General features: G+C 44.5%; 1 protein-coding gene across 2 annotated transcripts in view; it reads left to right on the forward strand.

The window, feature by feature from the left end:
* lrp12 (low density lipoprotein receptor-related protein 12) overlaps window positions 1-21,288 on the forward strand; it is a 59,215-nt gene that overhangs the window by 16,529 nt on the left and 21,398 nt on the right. For both annotated transcript variants that reach the window (XM_085993397.1, XM_085993398.1), the window contains 2 exons: window positions 7,634-7,836; window positions 19,989-21,090. In XM_085993397.1, coding sequence (XP_085849523.1) covers window positions 7,634-7,836; window positions 19,989-21,090 — 1,305 coding nt within the window. The remainder of the gene's footprint in view (window positions 1-7,633; window positions 7,837-19,988; window positions 21,091-21,288) is intronic.

The following is a 21,288-nucleotide window of genomic DNA, read 5'->3' on the forward strand; positions in this document are numbered from 1 at the left end:
CAGAGGTGAACGTGTGCCACTGACTGGTTTGATGGTCATGAAGCAAGCTAGAATATACCATGAAGAACTGAACATTGAAGTTGAGTGTGAATATTCAGAAGGTTGGCTGCATAAATTTAAGAAGCGTCATGGTATAAAATATCTGAAAATCTGTGGTGAAAAAGCTTCTGCTGATCATGAAGCAGCTGAAAATTACATAGATGAGTTTGCAAAAATAATATCGGATGAAAACCTCGGTCCTGAACAAATTTACAATGCTGATGAAACAGCTCTGTTCTGGCGCTACGTTCCTAGAAAAACATTAGCAACGGCTGATGAGAGTGCACCAGCAGGTTTTAAGGATGCTAAGGACAGGTTGACTGTTCTTGGGTGTGCCAATGCTGCAGGCACACACAAGTTAAAGTTGGTAGTGATTGGAAAAAGCCAACATCCGAGATGTTTGAAAGGTGTATGCAATTTACCTGTGCATTATTATGCGAGCAGGAAAGCATGGGTAACCAGAGGAATATTTTCTCACTGGTTCAATAACCACTTCGTACCAGTGACACGAGCTCATTGCAGGCAAGTTGGACTGGAAGAAAACTGCAAAATTTTATTGTTCCTGGACAACTGCTCCGCACATCCCCCTCCTGAACCTCTTGTGAAAAGTTATGTTTTCGACATTAACTTTCCCCCTAATGTGACATCTTTAATACAGCCTTGTGACCAAGGAATTTTACGCTCCATGAAGAGCAAGTATAAAGACGTTTTTTTGAACTTTATGCTTGATGCAATCAACAGAGGCGAAGGAATCCAAAGCTTCCTGAAAGAATTCAATGTTAAGGATGCCATTTATGCAGTTGCTAATGCTTGGAACGATGTTGACAAACCAACATTTAAAAAATGCTTGGCACAGACTTTGGCCTTCAACGATGTTTCATGAAGATGGACCTGCAGATGACGAGTTTGAAGGATTTCCTGTCAGTCAGGAGAAGATGATGATATCAAACCTCCTCACTTACGCCAAAGGTTTATCATCCGAAAGTGTAAATACGTTAGAGGAAGCTGACATCGAAGAAGTGCTGAACATTGACAATGATGCACCTGTTGTGAATTCATTGAGTGATGGGGAAATTGCTGAAATGGTGTTAAATAAAGACAAGCATGAGGACAGTAGTGATGATGATGATGACATTGTGAACACAGGTGAAAAAATCCCCATAGACGATATGGTGACAATTTGTGATCAGTTAATTGCTGGCCTTGAAAAACGTGCATTTATCAGTGAGCAAGAGATTATGCAAGTTTACTCAATTAAAGAGAGACTGCTTAGACAGAAACCAATGTTAATGAGACAGATGACACTGGAAGAAGTCTTTAAAAAGGCCGTCTGTCGTAGTCATGCTTCATCACTTGAGAATCCTGCTCCTGGCCCATCTTCAGATGTCCAACTCCAACCTGATGACAATGATGACAGCACTGATGTACCATCTTCTCCAAGATCCTCAAGCCAGATGTAATGTACCTTTATTGCATGTTTATGTACAGGTATTTAGCTTAGTTTGTACCTGTACATGTTTGAAGTTTTACTGAATGTTTTCCTTACAAATAAACTGTACTACAGTATTTATCCCTGTAACTACAGTATTTATAGTCGTTATTTTCGGATAAGGGATAGTGTATCCTTTATCCGCACTCCCGAAAACCGAATTACCTCTGAAAACCGAAGTGTTTTCGCGCACCTTCCGAAAACCGAAACACGGCTGGTCCCGAGGTTTTCGGATAAAGGATAGTCTACCTGTATTTGCTTTGGACACTCTGGAGATTTGTGTTGTTTTAATTCGGGTGTTTTCTTTGGTGCCGTTTTTAAATGATACATTATTATAGTTTGATGGTTTACTTCTTTACTCGCACTCTTTCCTGCTGCATTATTCCCAAACGCACTACGCTCACAATATCTGCCTTCGAATTGCTTATTCCAATTCGGCCAACGGTAGACTATACCGTTACTCACAAAGTGATTGGTTTCATACAGTCTTACAGATACAGCCGGTTCTACATTTAACCTTTCCACACTAGGTTTTCCCGGTGCAGGCGTGAGCAGTACTACATCTGTGGCATTACGTAATTTAGATATTGTGCACTTGTTACCATCCCCGGGTGACTCAAAGCTACATTTTACACAAATTTGTCTCCCTTTACCTCTATTACCTTTACCGAAGCTAAATTACCCTAGAATCCTGTTGCCCCTTTTTCAGAGCTGTTATTACTGTCAAAAGGACATGCAAAATACAGTTCCTTAGGGTATGTTTCAGCTTCGGCCATTTTCCCCAGGTAGGTGACAGTCGATGAGCACCAATCTACTTCAGAGGTCAAACTTTCACACCACACGATCCCCCAAGAGAAGCACTAACACACTCTTCATCTTTTCCTCCTTTTCCCTTTTTCCCTGTAAAATAAAATAGGCAAAGGTTCGCTCTGTGTTGGCCCCTACAACACTATCCAGGCGACGCAGATCTGATTGGTTAAATAAGTAACTTATTCATTTACAGAATTTACATGTATGCCCTTGGCATTTATGACTCCAAGTTATAATTCGGGTCTCTCGGGCTACGGCCCTTTGGGCTCTCTCCCTTTCTGTTGGTACCTCTTGTTGCCATTCTTCGAGGAGCTGGGACTGATACTGGAGGCCCTTGTGGCTGTATCACCATAGATACACCCTCATCTTCCATGGTCCACCATTTTATCATACTCATAACAGTCCTTTCCGCTCTCTTTCTTTTGGGGTTTGTACAGTTTCATTTGATTGCTGTGGCACCATTTTACCTTCTTGGGTAGCTGTACTGCATATACCAGTTGGCTAGCTTTTTTCACAATATTGTATGGTCCCTTATACAGTGGTTCAAACACTCCTACCGGAGCATAATTCCTTACCATCACCTGCTCCCCTATGTCCCATTCCTGTGGTTTGTGTGGTTCTGAAGTCATTTTATTGGTTTGATGTTTTCTGCCAATATTCCCTGCAGCTTGTCTACAGAGCTCCTCCAACTGTTTCTTCAGGTCTCTCAAATCTGTCCCGAGTTACTTCCTTCTCCTGTCTTTCAGTCAGAACAGGTACCAACAAGTGTACCAGTGTTCTCCTAGGTCTCCCTGCCAACTCATGAGGTGAATATCCTGTTGTACGAGAGGTACTCCCCCTAATATTCATCAACACCAATGGTAACATTTCATCCCATTTCTTCTTTTGTTCATCTAGTCCTTTCCTAAGTCTGTCTTTTAGGGTTCTATTCATGCGCTCTACAATTCCTGAGGACTGCAGATAATGGCTTACATGCCATTTCCCTTCAATACCCAGCAGTTTCAAAGTCGCTTGCATTACTTGTAAAGCCGAAACATCCTCCGGTATCGCTAACTTTTGTACTGCTTTCCTTTTTGTCTCATCTATGCCTCTCTCTCCCGGTCTCAGTGTGAGTCCCAAAAATTGTACCGCCTTTTTAGGGTTTACCTTCAACCCGCAACACGTTAGGAGCTGCAACAACTTCAGCAACACCATATGTTCCTCAGGAGTCTTTGTGAATAGTAATAAGTCATCCACATACTGGATCAGCTTGTCCCTGCCGGAGAACCCTTCAAAACACTTAGTCCATCAATATTCTACCAGCAAATGGCTATTATGAAACCCTTGTGGCAGACATGTCCACGTGTACTGCCCTTTAAAGGTGAAGGCAAATTTGTACTGATCTTTTCTCATCACAATAGACTAAAACCCATTTGAAATATCCAACACCGTGCATACTTCCGCAGAGCTTGGTATACTGCCAATCAATTCTGCCACAGCAGCGACCGTTGGGCACATGCTGGAATGTTCTTATTTAATACCCTATAATCGACCGTCATCCTCCATGGTCTATCTGGTTTCTTAACAGGCAAATCGGTGAATTTACATGTGTCGCCAGAGGTCTTAAGCCCCCTTGATCCACGAGAGACTTTACCGCTACCTCTCAATCCCTTTCTGCTTCTTTGGGGAAATTATATTGCCTCTGCAGGGTTTTCATAGGTTCTCCCTCTACTACCACCTCTACTCCGGGTATTCTCCCGCTGTCGTGTTTGTGTTGGGCAAACGGCCCCTTCTCCTGCTCTCTAATGGCTTTACTCCACTCCGGGCTTTTTTTCACTAATGCCTCCCAGTCATATGCTCCCTTTCCCGAAGCCACACACACCTTTCCTTGCCCATCCAGCAGAACACACTGTCCTTCACTGCCCTTCCATAAACAGTGATTAACTAGATCTATCACTAAGCCATTTGCATCCATATAGTCTGGTCCCAATACTCCTCTCTCCTCGTCCCAATGCATTAATATGCATACCCACTTTATTTCGAGTGGCTCCACTTGTATGCAAAGAGGTTTTGATACCGTGCCAGCCAGCGTATTTCCCGTAAATCCTCCCCAAACGTAGGGTTCGCAGCTAGACCAATTGGACCTCCGCGGGTCCTTCGCGTTGGCACCGGTACGCGACGCCCCTGCATCTACCAGGTATTCCCCTTCCTTTCCTTCTACTATTAAATCCACAGTCGGTCTTCCGTGGCTGTCATATCTGAGTGGGCACAGGTATGATAGCTGGCTGTTACGACCCCTTCATTGCTCGGCGGGTGTGGAGGGTTCCAGTTTAGGTTCCCCTCCATCTCCTCCCTTGGAGGAATTACATTTACCTCCAGCCTGGCTTACTACCTTCTCCAAGGCCTGGGCCAGTCGTACTATTGCATCCTGAGACCCACCACCCCCAGGATTCTTTCTCGGTCCCTCCCTATTCCTCGGCGCATAGCACTCCTGTGCTATATGGTCAAGTTTCCCACAGTTATAGCATTCTCTGCTATCTCTACCTGGTTGGTTACCTACACTTGTTTTTCCCCACAGGTGGCCCCCTCGGCTTTGCTCCTTCACATCTTCATTGACTCCCCTGGCTCTGTTTAGCGGCCGGGTCTGGATTTACCTGGGGTTTCATCTCCTGTACTTTCCTTTCTTCCCCCACCCCCCCCCCTTCTACCTTGTTCTTATCCTGCTTGTCCTGTTCATCCTCCCAGAACATAATCAACTTCCTCAACACTCGAGCTTCTGTCATGCCTGGGTCTCCCAAATCAAACCCTGACATGGTTGTATTAGTAACTAGTTCTTTGGGAGCTATAAGAGCTTTTAACCATTGGCGGAGACCATCTCCTGCCAATTGAATACGATCCAACCCTCCTCCTTGTGTTTCATTATAAACAGGCCACAATCTGCTAGCAAACGCTTCTGGGTGTTCCTCCTTCCCCTGCATAGTTTGTGCCATGACCTTAATGGATCACCCCTTCTGTACTCGTTGCTTAGTATTGTCCCACGTTTCCGCGGGTTGGGCATACTTGGTGTCTTGGGGTAGCCCAGCCAGAGCCGCCCCATCCAGACTAAAAAGCAAACACCTCTTTTTCTCTAATTCATCGAAACCCTGTTGTAATGTAGAAAACGTGGCAGCCAATTTGCGCACAGCAAGCTCCCACAAACAGCAGTGTGATAATGACCAGATAATCTGTTTTAGTGATGTTGATTGAGGGATAAATATTGACCAGGACAGCAGGGAAAACTCCCCTGCTCTTCTTCGAAATAGTGCCATGGGATCTTTTACATCCGCCTGAGAGGGCGGACAGGGCCTTGGTTTAACGTCTCAGCTGAAAGACGACACCTCTGACAGTGCAGCACTCCTGCAGCACTGTACTGGAATGTCAGCCGAGATTTTTGAGCTCAAGTCTCTGGAGTGGGACTGTGAAGCCACAACCTTCTGACTCTGGTGAGGGTGTTACCAACTGAGCCACTGGCTGACACAAATAGAGGGTTATGCTAATGGAGTTAGATGAGGAAAGACAGGAGAAGGCTTGAGTGGAGCATAAATGCCATGGACTGGTTGGGCCGAATGGCCTGTTTCTGTGCCGTATAGCCTATGCAATGTAATCCTATGCATGCTCCGGGCGAGTGGAATGAATGCTTTGAAGACGGGAGCGTACAAGAAAAGGAAGAGACCAAAAAAAAAGCTAGATTCAATTTGCTGCAGTGTATGTGGAAATCACCTCACTTAGTGGAGCGAGCCTTTGGCTTAGTGGTAGCATTTATGCCTCTGAGTCAGTAGATGCAGGGTCTGAACCCCGCTCCAAAGAGTCCTGGCGAGTGGAGACTGGAGCTCTGAATTCTGAGTTTAAATCTAGTGGGGATACTCACGTCGGGTGGAAGTGGTTGTCTGCACCCCCTCCCACCCCCCCCCCCCCCCCCCCCGCCAAACCCAGAACCTCATCAGCCTGCAAATCCTTCCACTATTTTACACTATTCTCCAAGGGAAGTGTATGAAGATACGAAAAGCAAACAAAGAATTAGTTTTCAACTTTAATTGTAGTGTGTGTTGCCCAGACTCCCCTCTAACCCCTCCCCTCCCAGTGAACTGCACCTCTCGGTATTGAGACTAATCGAATCCTCTTCAATCAAACAGATGAGCTCCAGCCATACATCAGCCAGACATTGCATCAGTCTCTGCACACCACCTTTCCTAAAGAGATCGCAGCTCCCTTTAAAGACTTGCCTTCTCTTCTGGAATAGCCATAAATGATTTTTAAAAATTGTCAACATTTAATATCAGACCTGCAGAACATTGCACTGCTTTTCTTGGGTTCACTTCCTTTTAAATACATTGTTAAATGAATTTACTACTTGCCATGTTTAAAGTAACTTTTGCATATTTATACAATCCAAATGCCAAAGTGATCTGAAAGCAAACCTGTTTTATAACTGAATGGAAATACATATGTTGCTCCAAATGGTTGAGACATATGTGGATGAAAATGAAAACAACCCAACATCGAAGATAATGTTCCAATTTGTGACATTTTCTGAAGCCTACCTCTTTTCAATAAATTGTCAGCTGATACAAATACTTGCAGCAATGCGACACAGGACTGGCATATACATGTTGAATCCAATCAGCTTGTGCAAACATATCGTTTTTTTGTTACATTTTTCAGCTCAAGCTATTTTTTAGCTTCTGTATCTAGTGACGATGCCCTGGTGACTTGATTTGCTCGTATCTATAATTAATGGGAACAAGAAACAACAGGAAATTTTTGGTTGTGTGCCTTGTGAAAAACTTTTCAGAGCACCTGGTGCCCTTTTAATCGGGGAATGGCCTGCGATGCAAACAGAGCTATAGCTGAGAAAGAGTTTAAAGGAAGGGAAGTAAATACAGTGTAAGAAGAATTTGTATTTGCATAGCACTTCAGGTCCTCGGTATGGTCCAAAGAGCTTTACATCAAATCAATTGCTTTTCAAGTGAAGCCACTTGTTATGTAAGTGAATGTGGTAGCCAGTTTGTGCAAAGCAAGGTCCCACAAACAGCAAATAAATGAATGACCAGATAATCCATATTTGGTGGTTGAGGGAGGAATGTCAGCCAGGACACTGGGAGGGTTTTCTGCTCTTCGAATAGTGCTATGGGATCTTTTGTAGGCTGTCCGGGCCTCTGTTTAATGGCTCATCTGAAAGACACCACCTCAGACAATATAGTAATTGAGTTTATCATGATCAATCTGTTTTGTTGTTTTGCTCTGAAAGATGAGAACAATTGCACTTTTTTGCCTTAGCTTTCAGGATTTTGATATCCAGAGCTCTGCTTGGTGCAGTTCAGACTGGCTAACTATCGGAACGTACAAAAGCCTTGAAGGAACTCGGGTGTGTGGTTCTTCCATCCCAGCACCTTACATTTCTTCAAAAGACCACGTCTGGATTAAGTTTCATTCAGATGACAGGTACACTGGAAAAGGCTTCCGACTGTCTTATGTCACAGGTATGTATAGAATTGGTGAGTTTAAAAAAAAAAAGTGAACTGTACCTTGTTTTTCTGTTCTGGCCCTCCCTATCTCTGACCTCCTACAATCCTCCGAGATCTCTGCGCTCCTCCAATTCTGGCCTCTTGCGCATCCCTGATTTTAATCGCTCCACTATTGGCGACCATGCCTTCAACTGGAATTCCCTCCCTAAACCTCTCCACGCCTCTAGCTCTCTCTCCTCCTTTAAGACACTCCTTGAAACCTACATCACCTGTCCTAATATTTCCTTATGTGGCTCAGTGTCAAATTTTGTTTGATAATGCTCTTGGACATTTTACTACGTTAAAGGCGCTATATAAATACAAGTTGTTGTTGTCATCTTGCCATCTTCAGAAATGACAGAGTTGTTGGGCAGCGAGTTTCTGTTATGCACCCAGTTACCATATTCCAGGCTAACCTCTTGAACTTGGTTTTGAAAGAAAGATAACACCAAAAATGTTTTCGCAAAATTCATATTTCAGTTCCTTCTATGTCAGTGTTTTTAACCCACACTAGCAATTTTGTGACATGCTGATCAATGTTCCCTCTAATTTTTGCTGCGCGGCCCATTCCAAAATCCACGCATGCGCGGGTTTTGCACTTAGAAGCTGGCTCACCGACTGCACGGGACCTCTCGAGCACAGCTTAAAGGGAACGTTGATGCTGATGCATCGTTAATGAGACTCCATTATCACCAAGTTGTGAATTTGCATTTATGTAGTGCATTTCACATCCCAAAGCGCATCGCAGCCAACTAATTACTTTTGAAGTGTAGTTACTGTTTTGTAGGCAAAAGTGTCAATCAATTTGCATACAGCAGGGTCCCACAGAAAAGCAGTGAGATAAATTACCCGTTAATTTGTTTGTGGTGGTATTGGTTGAGGGATAAATGTTGCTCATAACATTGGGAACATAGAAACAGGAGTAGGCCACTCAGCCCCTTGAGCCAGTTCCGACATTCATTTAGATCATGGCTGATCTGTATCTTAACTCCGTCTACCCAACTTGGTTCTGTAACCCTTAACAGCCTTGCCTATCGACTCTTATCAATCTCAGTTTTGAAATTTTCAATTGACCTAACCTCAACAGCTTTTTGGGGGGAAGAGAGTTCCAGATTTCCACTACCCTTTGCGTGAAGTAGTGCTTCCTGACATCACCCCAAGAAAGACCTAGCTCTTCATTTAATGTTATGTCCCCTTGTTCTAGACTCCCCCGCCAGAGAAAATAGTTTCTCTCTACCCTATCGAATCCTTGAATCATCTTAAACACCTCAATAATCTTCTATACTCCAGGGAATCCAAGCCTAGTCTATGCAACCTGTCTTCATAATTTCACTCTTTTAGCCCCAGTATCATTCTGGTGAATCTGCACTGCAACCTCTCCAAAGTCAATCTATCGTTCCTGAGGTGCAGTGCTCAGAACTGAATGCAGTACACTAAATGGAGTCTAACCAGACCTTTATATAACTGTAACATAACTTCCACCCCTTTGTATTCCAGTCCTCTTGAGATAAAGGCCAACATTCCATTAGCCTTTTAAATTATTTTTTGTATCTGTCCACTAACTTTTAGTGATTTCTGTACATAGACCCCTAGACAGAGTCAACATGGTTTTATGAAAGGGAAATCGTGTTTGACAAATTTATTAGAGTTTTTTGAGGATGTAACTAGCAGGGTAGATAAAGGGGAACCAGTGGATGTAGTATATTTGGATTTCCAAAAGGCATTCGATAAGGTGCCACATAAAAGGTTATTACACAAAATTAGGGCTCATGGGGTTGGGGTAAGATAATAGCATGGATTGGTTAACGGACAGAAAACAGAGAGTAGGGATAAACAGATCTTTTTTCAGGTTGGCAGGCTATAACTAGTGGGATGCCGCAAGGATCAGTGTTGGGGCCTCAGCTATTTACAATCTATATTAATTGACCTAGAAGAAGGAACCGAGTGTAATGTATCCAAGTTTGCTGATGATACAAAGCTAGGTGGGACAGTAAGCTGTGAGGAGAACACAAATAGTCTGCAAAGGGATATAGATAGACTAAGTGAGTGGGTAGTAAGGTGGCAGATGGAGTATAATGTAGGGAAATGTGAGGTTATTCACTTTGGTAGGAAGAATAAAAAAACAGAATATTTTTTAAATGGTGAGTGTTGTGTATGTACCTTTAAGCGAATAACTGGTCTCAGACTGCAGTACCGGCAGTGAACACCCCTGTATAAAAGGCGCTAGAGAGCCTCTGTTGTTTAGTTTCGTTATTGCCTTTCAGCAGTAAAGATCTGTTTGTTTTCACTCCTGCTAGTTCGTGTCTCAATCATTCACGGACTTAACACTGGCGACGAGTAAGAAACGAACTTACCTGCAACTCGGCAGCAGCTCCGACGACGTTGTTGAAGGTCGGAGCCAGAAGAAAAAATAAAAATAGAGGCCATTGAAACTCGATAAACGGGCGTCGACCATCAATCATCGATTTAAAAACTTGCAGGAGAGACTGTCCAGAGCCAGGCTGGGTTCCTCGGTCCGTGGTTTCCCAGCTAATTGGGCTGGTGGCAGGTAGTGCTCTGATCCTTCCTGGGCTGCGGCGGGCTGAAGCTCGATCGGGTGGCTTTTCAACGGGGCCGGGCAGCGAGTCGGGAAGCAAAGAGAGAGAGAGAGGGTGGAGCACACAGGGCGCGGCCGGTGTTTCGAAGCCGGGCAGCGTTCGTACCTAAGAAGAGGGAGGGAAATGTCCCAGAGGGTCCGCTCCACGACGGGAAAATAATAAAAGAAAAAAATACGCACAAGAAACCGTGGAAAGCAGCGCTAACAACAGCGGGGAAGAAGGCAAATCGGGGACGAAGGCAAAGCGCGGGAGGCGCCATTTTAGATTTTCAAGATGCCGAAGACTGGCTGTATCACTGCTTTTGATAATACATTAGAGGATTGGACCACGTATGTGGAAAGAGTCGAGGTATATTTCGAGGCAAACGATATAGCGGAGGGGAAAAAGGCATCGATATTGTTAAACTTAATGGGCGCTAGAACGTACGGCCTATTGCGGGACCTGATTACTCCAGCCAAACCGAAGGTGAAGAGTTTTAACGAAATTGTTGCTGTCCTACAGGAACACTTAAACCCTGCACCGCTGTTGATAGCAGAAAGATTTAAATTCCACAGGAGAACTCAGCACAAAGATGAGAGCAATGCTGAGTATCTTACGGAACTACGCAAGCTATCAAAGCACTGCCAGTTCGGAGCAGGACTGGCAGATACCCTACGGGACAAATTTGTCTGTGGACTCCTGAGTGAAGGAACACAGAAGAAGTTACTCTCAGAAAAAGAGCTGACGCTAGACAAGGCTTTCAGCGTGGCAGTATCGTATGAAGCAGCAGCCAGGGGAGCTGCAGAAATTCAACAAAAACCACAGGAATACGGCACCCACGAAATGACACGGGGATTTGCAAAATGTTATCGCTGCGGCAGAACTAACCATGACCAGAAGGACTGCTGGTCCAAAGACAAAATATGCAGACAATGCGGGAAGATTGGACACATTGCATGAGTTTGTAGGTCTGGGAAGAAGACCAGCGACAACAAAAAGGCTACTAAGGAACCGTACAAGAAAGTACAAAAGATGACGGACAGTAGTTCCAAAGACCAGATGAGCGATACTGAATCCGGAAACAGGAGACTAAGCTGTCTCAAACTTCACAATGTAATCGCAAAAGAGGATCACCGAACCATTTGGGTCACTCTCACGATAGCAGGGTTCCAAGTTAAAATGGAATTGGATACAGGATCAGCGCTAACCGTCATGAATCGACGAGACTACGAGCGGCTATTTTCACACATACCCTTGAGAGAGACATCCATCGTCTTGACGACGTATACGGGGCAAAAAGTATACCCCAGAGGAAAAATAAGGGTGCCTGTCGAATACAATGGCAAGAAAATACGGAAATTGTATCTCTACATACTGCCAAATGGTGGACCACCGTTATTGGGACGGGAATGAATCAGGAAGATAAACTTAGATTGGCATTCCATTCATGCAATGACGGTGGACGGTAAAAAAGATGAAGACGTCACTCCTGGACGATTGTCAACAATCTTAGCTAACGCCAAAGAGGTATTTCAACAAGAACTGGGCACGTTTAAAGGCATAACCGCCTCGATAAAAATAGAAGAGAATGCAGTTCCCAAGTTTTTCAAAGCGAGACCGGTACCATATGCAATTCGCCCAGCCGTCGAGGCAGAGCTGGAGAATCTGGAGAAGGCGGGCATGTTGTCTAAGGTCGACTGGAGCGAGTGGGCGACACCCATCGTTCCTGTCATGAAGAAAACGTTAAGCAATAAGTCCGGAGAGCCAAGGAAGATTCGCATCTGTGGGGATTTCAAGGTGATGGTGAACCCTGTCCTTCGCACAGTACAATATCCTCTTCCAAGGATAGAAGACATCTTCGCCTCGCTGTCTGGAGGGAAGCGTTTTACAAAAATTGACCTAGCACAAGCATATTTGCAGATGGAGGTTGAAGAGTCCTCTAGGAAGTATCTTACTGGTAAAGACCTTTGTGAGTGTTTATCGTATCATCGATTGGTATTCGGAGTAGCATCGGCTCCGGCGATATGGCAAAGAGCAATGGAACAAGTCCTGCAAGGGATTCAGGGGACTCAGTGTTACTTGGACGACATCCTTGTGACAGGTGAAGATGACAGTGAACACCTTAACAACCTAGAACAGGTGCTCACTAGACTACGGGAACATGGGCTGCGAGCCAACCGCCCCAAGTGCGAATTTTTTAAGAAACAGATAACGTATTGTGGCCACGTGATTGATGAAGAGGGGTTACATAAGTCCCCTGACAAAATTGAAGCGGTTGTTAAGGCCCCAGCGCCTGAAAATGTGTCGCAACTGAAGTCATTCCTCGGGTTGGTGAATTACTATCATAAGTTTTTGCCGAATTTGTCGACAATTCTGCACCCACTGAACGCCCTGCTACGAACGGGGGTAGCATGGAAATGGAGCGATGATTGTAAGCGTGCTTTTCAGAAGAGTAAGGATTTAATCACTTCAAAGGAAGTATTGGCTCACTACAACCCAGCACTGCCAATCAGGCTGGCGTGTGATGCGTCTCCCTACGGCATTGGGGAGGTACTGTCACATAAATTCCTTGATGGTTTGGAGAGGCCGCTAGCTTTTGCGTCACGCTCGTTAACTTCTGCTGAGCGTAACTACGCCCAGATTGACAGAGAGGCCCTCAGCCTAGTGTGGGGGGTGAAGAAGTTCAATCACTATCTGCACGGTCAAAAATTTACTCTACTAACCGATCATCAACCTCTTGTCTCCATTTTAAACCCTCAGAAGGGCGTACCAATAATGACAGCACAACGGCTGCAGAGATGGTCCCTTTTCCTAGGGGCACACCAATATGACATCGAGTACAAAGGAACTAAACAGCATGGAAATGCTGATGGATTGTCACGTCTACCGTTGCCGACGGTGGAAGAAGAAGACCTTGCAGTGGATCCAATGGAGTTATTCCATTCGACCATAGTCGAATGTCTCCCTGTGACGAATGCAAACATAGAAAAGGAAACACGGAATGACCCGACACTATCACGGGTCTATGATTTAACGGTGAAGGGATGGCCAGCACATGGCGAACCACTGCTGCCAGCATTCTCGCCGAGAAGAGAACAGCTGTCAGTGTGCAGAGGAACCTTGATGTGTGGATCCAGAGTAGTAATTCCACCTAAGTTGAGGGATAGAGTGCTCAATGAGCTTCATGAGGGTCATCTGGGTGGGGTAAAAATGAAGAGCTTAGCCAGAGCGTTTGTGTGGTGGCCGGGAATCGATAGAGAAATCGAAGAGATGACCAAGAGCTGTGCAGGATGCCAGAAGGTCCAAAACGCCCCACCACAAGCTCCTCTGCATCCATGGGAGTGGCCCTCATCTCCATGGCAAAGGGTGCACATTGATTTTGCTGGTCCCTTCATGGACTCGATGTTTTTAATTGCGGTGGATGCACATTCAAAGTGTCCAGAGGTAATAAAAATGTCCTCAACCACCACGGAAAAAACTATCACAGTTTTACGAACCATATTTGCCAGGAATGGGCTGCCTGAACAGATTTGCTCTGACAATGGACCACAGTTTGTGTCTGAAGAGTTCCGGAGGTTCTTAAAGAACAATGGTGTTAAGCATTACACATCTGCCCCATATCATCCAGCCACTAATGGATTGGCCGAGAGGTTCGTCCAAACATTCTAGAAGGCTATCAAGGCAATGTGTAATGAAGATATACCCCTACAACACAAGGTGGACAACTTCTTGTTTGCCTACCGGAATGCGACACATGCGGTTACCAGCCAAACTCCAGCCATGATGTTCTTCAATCGAAGACTACGATGCCGCTTGGATTTGGTTAAGCCAAACGTCCGAAGAGATGTGGAGAACAGGCAGTTTCAGAATATGAATGAAAGGCCGACCAGGAGTTTTAAGATAGGTCAACCAGTTTTGGCCCGGGACTACCGCACTGAGAAATGGCAACCAGGAACGATTTGTACACAACAAGGACCTCTCATGTATACCGTGGACGTTGGGGAGAGAATTGTAAGACGCCATGCTGACCAGATTCTAGAGTCACTGGAAAACGTCAACTCCACACCACGATCTGATACACCTGGTAATGAAATCGACGTTCCAATTGCAGCTACCGCAGAACCGGTAATATTGGAAGCAGATGAACCAAACAACGACATTGATTCCGACTCAACATTGCCAGAAGAACCTGATACCCCAAAGAGGCGTTATCCAGACAGAATCAGGAAGCCTCCTCAAAGACTGAACTTATAATTGCTTAAACTTAACCAATGTATCTAGCAACAGTAATTGTGATTGTAATTTGTTATCATTTAGTTGTTAAATGAATGTTATGTACTGTTTATCTAAAAGGGGAGGAATTGTTGTGTATGTACCTTTAAGAGAATAACTGGTCTCAGACTGCAGTACCGGCAGTGACCACCCCTGTATAAAAGGTGCTAGAGAGCCTCTGTTGTTTAGTTTCGTTATTGCCTTTCAGCAGTAAAGATCTGTTTGTTTTCACTCCTGCTAGTTCGTGTCTCAAGTATTCACGGACTTAACAGTGAGAAACTTTCAAATGTTGGTGTTCAGAGAGATTTGGGTGTCCTCGTGAAAGAAACGCAGTAAGCAATAAGGAAGGCAAATGGCATGTTGGCCTTTATTGCAAGGGGGTTGGGGTATAAGAGTAAGGAAGTCTTGCTACAATTGTACAGGGCCTTGGTGAGACCACACCTGGAGTACTGTGCACAATTTTGGTCTCCTTATCTAAGGAAGGATATACTTGCCTTGGCGGCGGTGCAACAAAGGTTCACTAGATTGATTCCTGGGATGAGAGGGCTGTCCTATGATAAGAGATTGTGTAGAATGGGATTATACTCTGGAGTTTAGAAGAATGAGAGGTGATCTCATTGAAACATACAAGATTCTGAAGGGGATTGACAGGGTAGATGCTGAGAGGTTGTTTCCCCTGGCTGGAGTGTCTAGAACTAGGGGGCATAGTCTCAGGATAAGGGGTCGACCATTTAATACTGAGATGAGGAGGAATTTCTTCACTTAGAGAGTTGTGAATCTTTGGAATTCTCTGCCCCAGAGGGCTGTGAATGCTGAGTCTTTGAGTATATTCAAGGCTGAGATGGATAGATTTTTGGACTCTAGGGGAATCAAGGGATATGGAGATTGGGCGGGAAAGTGGAGTTGAGGTCGATGATCAGTCATGATCTTACGGAATGGCGGAGCAGGCTCGAGTGGCTGTATGGCCTACTGCTCTTATTTCTTATGTTCTTAAATCTCCCTGCTCCTCCACAGTTCCTAGCTTCTCACCATGTAGAAAATGCTCTGATCTATCTTTCTTGGGTCCAAAGTTGATGACCTCATATTTCACCACATTGAACTCCATCTGCCACAGTTTTGCCTGCTCACTTAATCTATCAATATCCCATTGCAACTTTCTGCTCCCATCTGCACTATTTACTGTGACACCTAACTTGGTGCAGTTAGCAAACATGGATATACAGCTCTCTATTCCTTCATCGAAGTCATTTATAAATATAGTGAAAAGCTTAGGCCCCATTACAGATCCCTGGGGGACATCACTAGCCACCTCCTGCCAATTGAAGTACAGACCCATTGTTCCATTGTCAATAGGTTGCCTCCAATTTGATGTTCTCTCATTTTTGTTTGCAGTCTCTTATGTGGAACCTAATTGAGATCTCCCCAGTTCTTCTTTGAATGATGCATTGGGATCTTTTGCATCCATCGGAATAGTCAGAATGGCACACACAAAATCTCAATTATCGTGAAATCTGATTCTCCTCTCCTGTCAGACATGTCATATTTTTCTGCCGCCCATGTAGTTTGACTTTTCTGCGCAGTTTTGAAATAAGATTTTTGATTATTGTTGCCAGTAAGAGCTAGTTTGTGACAAATTTGATGTACACCGTCTAGATAATGCAATTTTTCCTGCATATATAGAGAGTCTGTTTCAGTGGTTCAATTCTGTTGGCAATGCCTGGTTCAAATTAGTGCTAAACATAATTGGCCCAGAAATTCGGGTCTCCACGGGTGAGTATGCACGGGGTACTCACCCATAGGCCCAATGGAAGTGCCGGTTTCCTGCATGCACTGCGCATGCGTGGGAAACCAGCACTTCCGTTCCCCTGAAAGAAGGGGTTCAGAGTTCGAACGCGTGCGCAGGAGAGGCTGTGCGTGCGCAGGAGAGGCTGCACGTGCGCTTTGAACTTCGGGTTCTTTTGCAGGTTTTCCCGGGAGGGTAAGTCTGCAGAAGTTACACATTTAAAAAGCAGGCGTAAGGCCTGCTTTTTACAAGGTAAGTGGTGAATTAATTAAAATTAAAACATTTTTTCCGCATGTTTATTATTTTTAAATACTTTAAAACAAGGTAAGTTTATTTTTAGCCCCGTTAGAAAATAAAATTATTTTTTTCAAAAATTTAAATTATTGTTTAAAATAGTTATTTCATGTAATTTATAGTTTACTAGCTGGGGGAGCCCGGCTTTGCCAGGGCTGTTTTGGGCCGGGCGGTTTAAATCGAGTCCCAGGCTTTGGGGCCTCTGTGTCCCTCTGTGAATCTGCTGCCGGGCAACATTTTAAATCGAGTCCCAGGCTTTTGGGCCCTGTCTCTGTCCCTCTCTCAATCTGCTGCCGGGCAACATTTCTACCTTTTAATACCTTGAAAGATGAAAATGAAAGTACTTATAAAACGTTTTTGGTAAATCTTATGTTATTTTTAAAAGAGATACTATTTCGAAGCTGGATTAGCAGATTTTGAGCTGGAAGTAAATGGGGTTTTTAGCTTGAGGCAATGGCTGCCAGATCCCTGAGATGAAAACGATTAGTCCCGCCCACAGACGCAGCGATTGGCCAACCATCAGGCGACTGAACTGTAGGATTGGTCAATCGTGCCGGCACAGGATTGGTCGATCTTGACGTCAGTCAATCAATGCTACTTAGCAGATAATGAGTTTAATTTTGAAGGTTTTTTGCATAACGCGCGAACAATTTTTGTCTGGCCGAAGTGTAAATACGCTTAGGACGGTTCTGGAATCGTCAGCTTTCTTTCGACGTAACGCACGTGTAGGTACGCTCTATAACTTTCGAGTTAATTCAAGACAGACAGACGGAATGACAGACAGAAGTATCCTTTTTCCTTTTATATATATATATATAGATTTTTTAAAATGTGATTTTTTTTAAACTTATTTGAAGATTTAGTGATGTTTTGGGGCCGTAGTATTTATAAGTTTTGACAGCTCTTCCTGTCAAACTTATGAATGGAGCATTCCCTGCTCTGATTGGCCCCACGTGATCCCAGGGGACGCATCGAACTAACTGCGCCCCTGGGATACGCAAGCACTGCGTGCCGGCAGCTGGAGCAGGCCCCGGATCAGAATTCCACGGGGACCCGCAGCTCAACAGCCGGCACGCAAGGTGAGTGCAGGTCGGGGGCTTACACCTGCGGGAAGCCCCCGACCCGAATTTCTGGGCCAATGAAAATGTTAACTGGCAGTCTGGAGGAGGCATTTGGTACAGATGCTCTCACCCAGTGATTTATGACATGAAAGAGTGGGAGAAGTGGAATGCATTTTTAAGCAAACAAACTGAGGTTGAAACACTTTCCCCGCCCAACCCAAAACAAAAGTCCTGGAATCAGTCTGTGAAGAGACCGAATACGTTACCTTGAATGATACTGCAGATATTCTGAAAGCAACTACTTCGCTGGGGTCAGTCAGCACAGCTACTCACGTTCATTCTCTCAAAATGAAGGAGGTGATGTGCTTATAGTGGAACCAGTGAATGCAGAAAATGACTAAGACTGTACTTAAACATATAACTAAGTCTAATTTTTTCTGAAGTTATGTGTTTGTAACCTATTTGACCAAAAAGTAATAAAGGTTTGTAGGTGGGGTGAGGAGGGAGGGAGGGTTGGGGTCAGGGAAAGAAAAGCATTAAGTTCTGGATCAATGGTAACAAGAACCCTTTATCAAATTGCAAAGAAACCCATTTTAAACTCTGGGGATGGATCGTTTGTTGCTGATGTGCATGGCTAGGAGTTAGTAGCTGCCATTCCTGTATAATATCTATTGGTTAATTTGGAGGTAGAGATGAGGTCTTTTATCCTGCCTCTGCTGACCCAGCTACCGCCTCGAACTGTATACTTTCTTACCTTCAGCTTTATAATTATTGCAATATTAACACTTCTGTAAAAGCTCTCATGCATAATTAGCCTCGCACTACTCTAAGGAAAGACTTCCTTAATTTGTTGTTTGTGTCAAAATAGCTGTTGCTTCTCGCCTAATATTACATATCTCATTAATCAGCAATTATACGGATCATATTGGATTAATGAACGGATTAGTTGTACTCCTTTTTGAAGGTTAATTTACTGTAGGGTGTACTTAGAAGTTCACAAATATGTGAGGGATTAAAACCTTTCCCATTTCAATATTGCACAACCCTTAATGCACTCTGCTAGTCTGTTCAATGCTGAGATTTCTAAAGATACCTCCTAGGTTTTGTTTCCATTGTTTTGTTGCTGTCACTGAGATTTAAAAAAAAGTAGCTGAACGATAGACCTGCAGCTCTTTGAGGACTTGCAGTATTGTTGCACTAAAATTTAAAGAGTGGTGCAACTGGGGAGGTCCAGTGACACTGCTAATTGGAGGACCAACTTGCCATGACATGCATTGACTTTTTCTTCCACACTTTTCCTATCTGCCATTATATCCTGATGGGGGGAAAGAAGTGAGGAAATCTCCAATGGGACATTCTTGTGCGCTTCCCGGCTGCTAGTAAGCAGTTGCATTGATAACATGGATGCATTTGGCAGCCTGCCTTGCCCCCTTGGATGCAGGAGATAGATACCATGGGAGGAAGAAGCTGTGCTGTGCCCTCGTAGGAAGGTTGGGGGTATCTTCCATCAGAAAATTTAAAAAGTGGAAAAGGGAGACTAGCCTATCTTGAGTTAATGTCTTTAACTTTTGTACTTGTCACCTTTGCCTGCGGTAGGCTGTTTTTGCATTGATCCTTTCCTGGGAAAGAATTGGAAAGACATGTTCCATGATGGCCTATTCTCTATCTTTTGCTCACCCCCCCCCCCCCCCCACCACCTAAAATATCACCACCTTGGTGCCAGCAACCATACTGAACTAGAGGCACAGATTGCATTATGAATGGTGAGAGGAAGTTACAGTCATTCCAGTAACAGGCTTGTAACAGCTCCATCAATATTTGAATCAATGTGCCAAGCTGGCCCTGTGTATGATATCTTCCGCTGAAAAATTAAAATCATAGAATGGTTACAGCACGGAAAGCAGCCATTCGGCCCATCGAGCCCATGCCAGCTCTCTGCAAAAGCACTTCAGCTGGTCCCACTCCCTACCCTTTCCCCATAGCCCTGCAAAAAAATGTTTTTCTGAAATGGTTGATATAAGAAAGCATGCTTTAATATAAAGATTAACTTTGAAATTTCTGCTTCTGCAGTTTGACAAAAGCCAGTTACTTGAACAAATGCTACTTTTCACATGGTGACTTATGAGTATATTTACCTTTCAGGAAGATTTGAAGAGGCAGGCTGTGACTGGGACCAGTTCCACTGCAACAATGGAAAATGTATCCCTGATATTTGGAAGTGCAACACCATGGATGAGTGTGGAGACAATTCTGATGAAGAGCTGTGTGAGCGGTCAATGCCCCTGACTGCTTTTCCATTTCAGCCTTGTACCTACGACCAGTTCCAGTGCCTCTCGCGATATACCGCAGCTTATACATGCTTACCTGAGGCCTTGCGATGTGACGGAAATATTGACTGCCTTGATTTGGAAGATGAAATAGATTGTGATGCCCCTAGCTGTGGGGAATGGCTGAGAAACTTTTATGGCACATTTAGTTCTCCAAATTATCCTGCATTTTATCCACCTGGGAGCAACTGCACGTGGCTGATAGACACTGGAGACCGACGCAAAATCATTTTGCGTATCACTGACTTTAAGCTGGATGGCACAGGCTATGGGGATTATGTCAAAGTGTACGATGGCCTGGAGGAAAATTCACACAAGTTGCTACGTGTCCTGACCTCTTTTGATTCCCGGCCACCCATCACGGTCATCTCTTCTTCTGGACGGGTGCGGGTACACTTCTATGCTGACAAAGTGAACGCAGCCAGAGGCTTTAATGCCACCTACCAAGTTGAGGGGTTTTGCCTTCCATGGGAGATCCCCTGTGGAGGCAATTGGGGCTGCTACACTGAGCAACAGCGCTGTGACGGCTACTGGCACTGCCCAAATGGACGAGATGAACGCAACTGCAGCTCATGCCAGAAGGATGAGTTCCCCTGCTCTCGCAACGGAGTGTGCTACCCTCTGTCTGACCGCTGCAACTACCAGAACCATTGTCCGAATGGCTCGGATGAGAAGAACTGTTTCTTTTGCCAGCCTGGTAACTTTCACTGCAAGAACAACCGTTGTGTGTTTGAGAGCTGGGTGTGCGATGCACAGGATGACTGTGGTGATGGCAGTGATGAGGAGAACTGTCCGGTGATTGTACCCACCAGGGTGATAACTGCAGCAGTGATTGGAAGCCTGATCTGTGGCCTACTCCTTGTGATTGCTCTAGGATGTACCTGCAAACTGTACTCTCTGAGAATGTTTGAACGCAGGTAAGCGCTGAGTGTGCAGCTGGAGTACGGTCCAGTATTAGTAATGATTTCTGTAAAAATTGAAGTAGAGTCCTTGCATTTCAAATGCTAGAATATTTATTTCAGGTTTATCTCTTGACATTGAGTAAACCTAGCAGACGCATTTGTGCTTGTATTGGGCTGAGGAGTGAAGATTTTCCTATCTGCCATGTTCTAAAC

The sequence above is a fragment of the Somniosus microcephalus genome, chromosome 7 (genome assembly GCF_052327205.1).
Source record: "Somniosus microcephalus isolate GS21.2 chromosome 7, FLI_Smic_1.0, whole genome shotgun sequence".
NCBI lineage: Eukaryota > Metazoa > Chordata > Chondrichthyes > Squaliformes > Somniosidae > Somniosus > Somniosus microcephalus.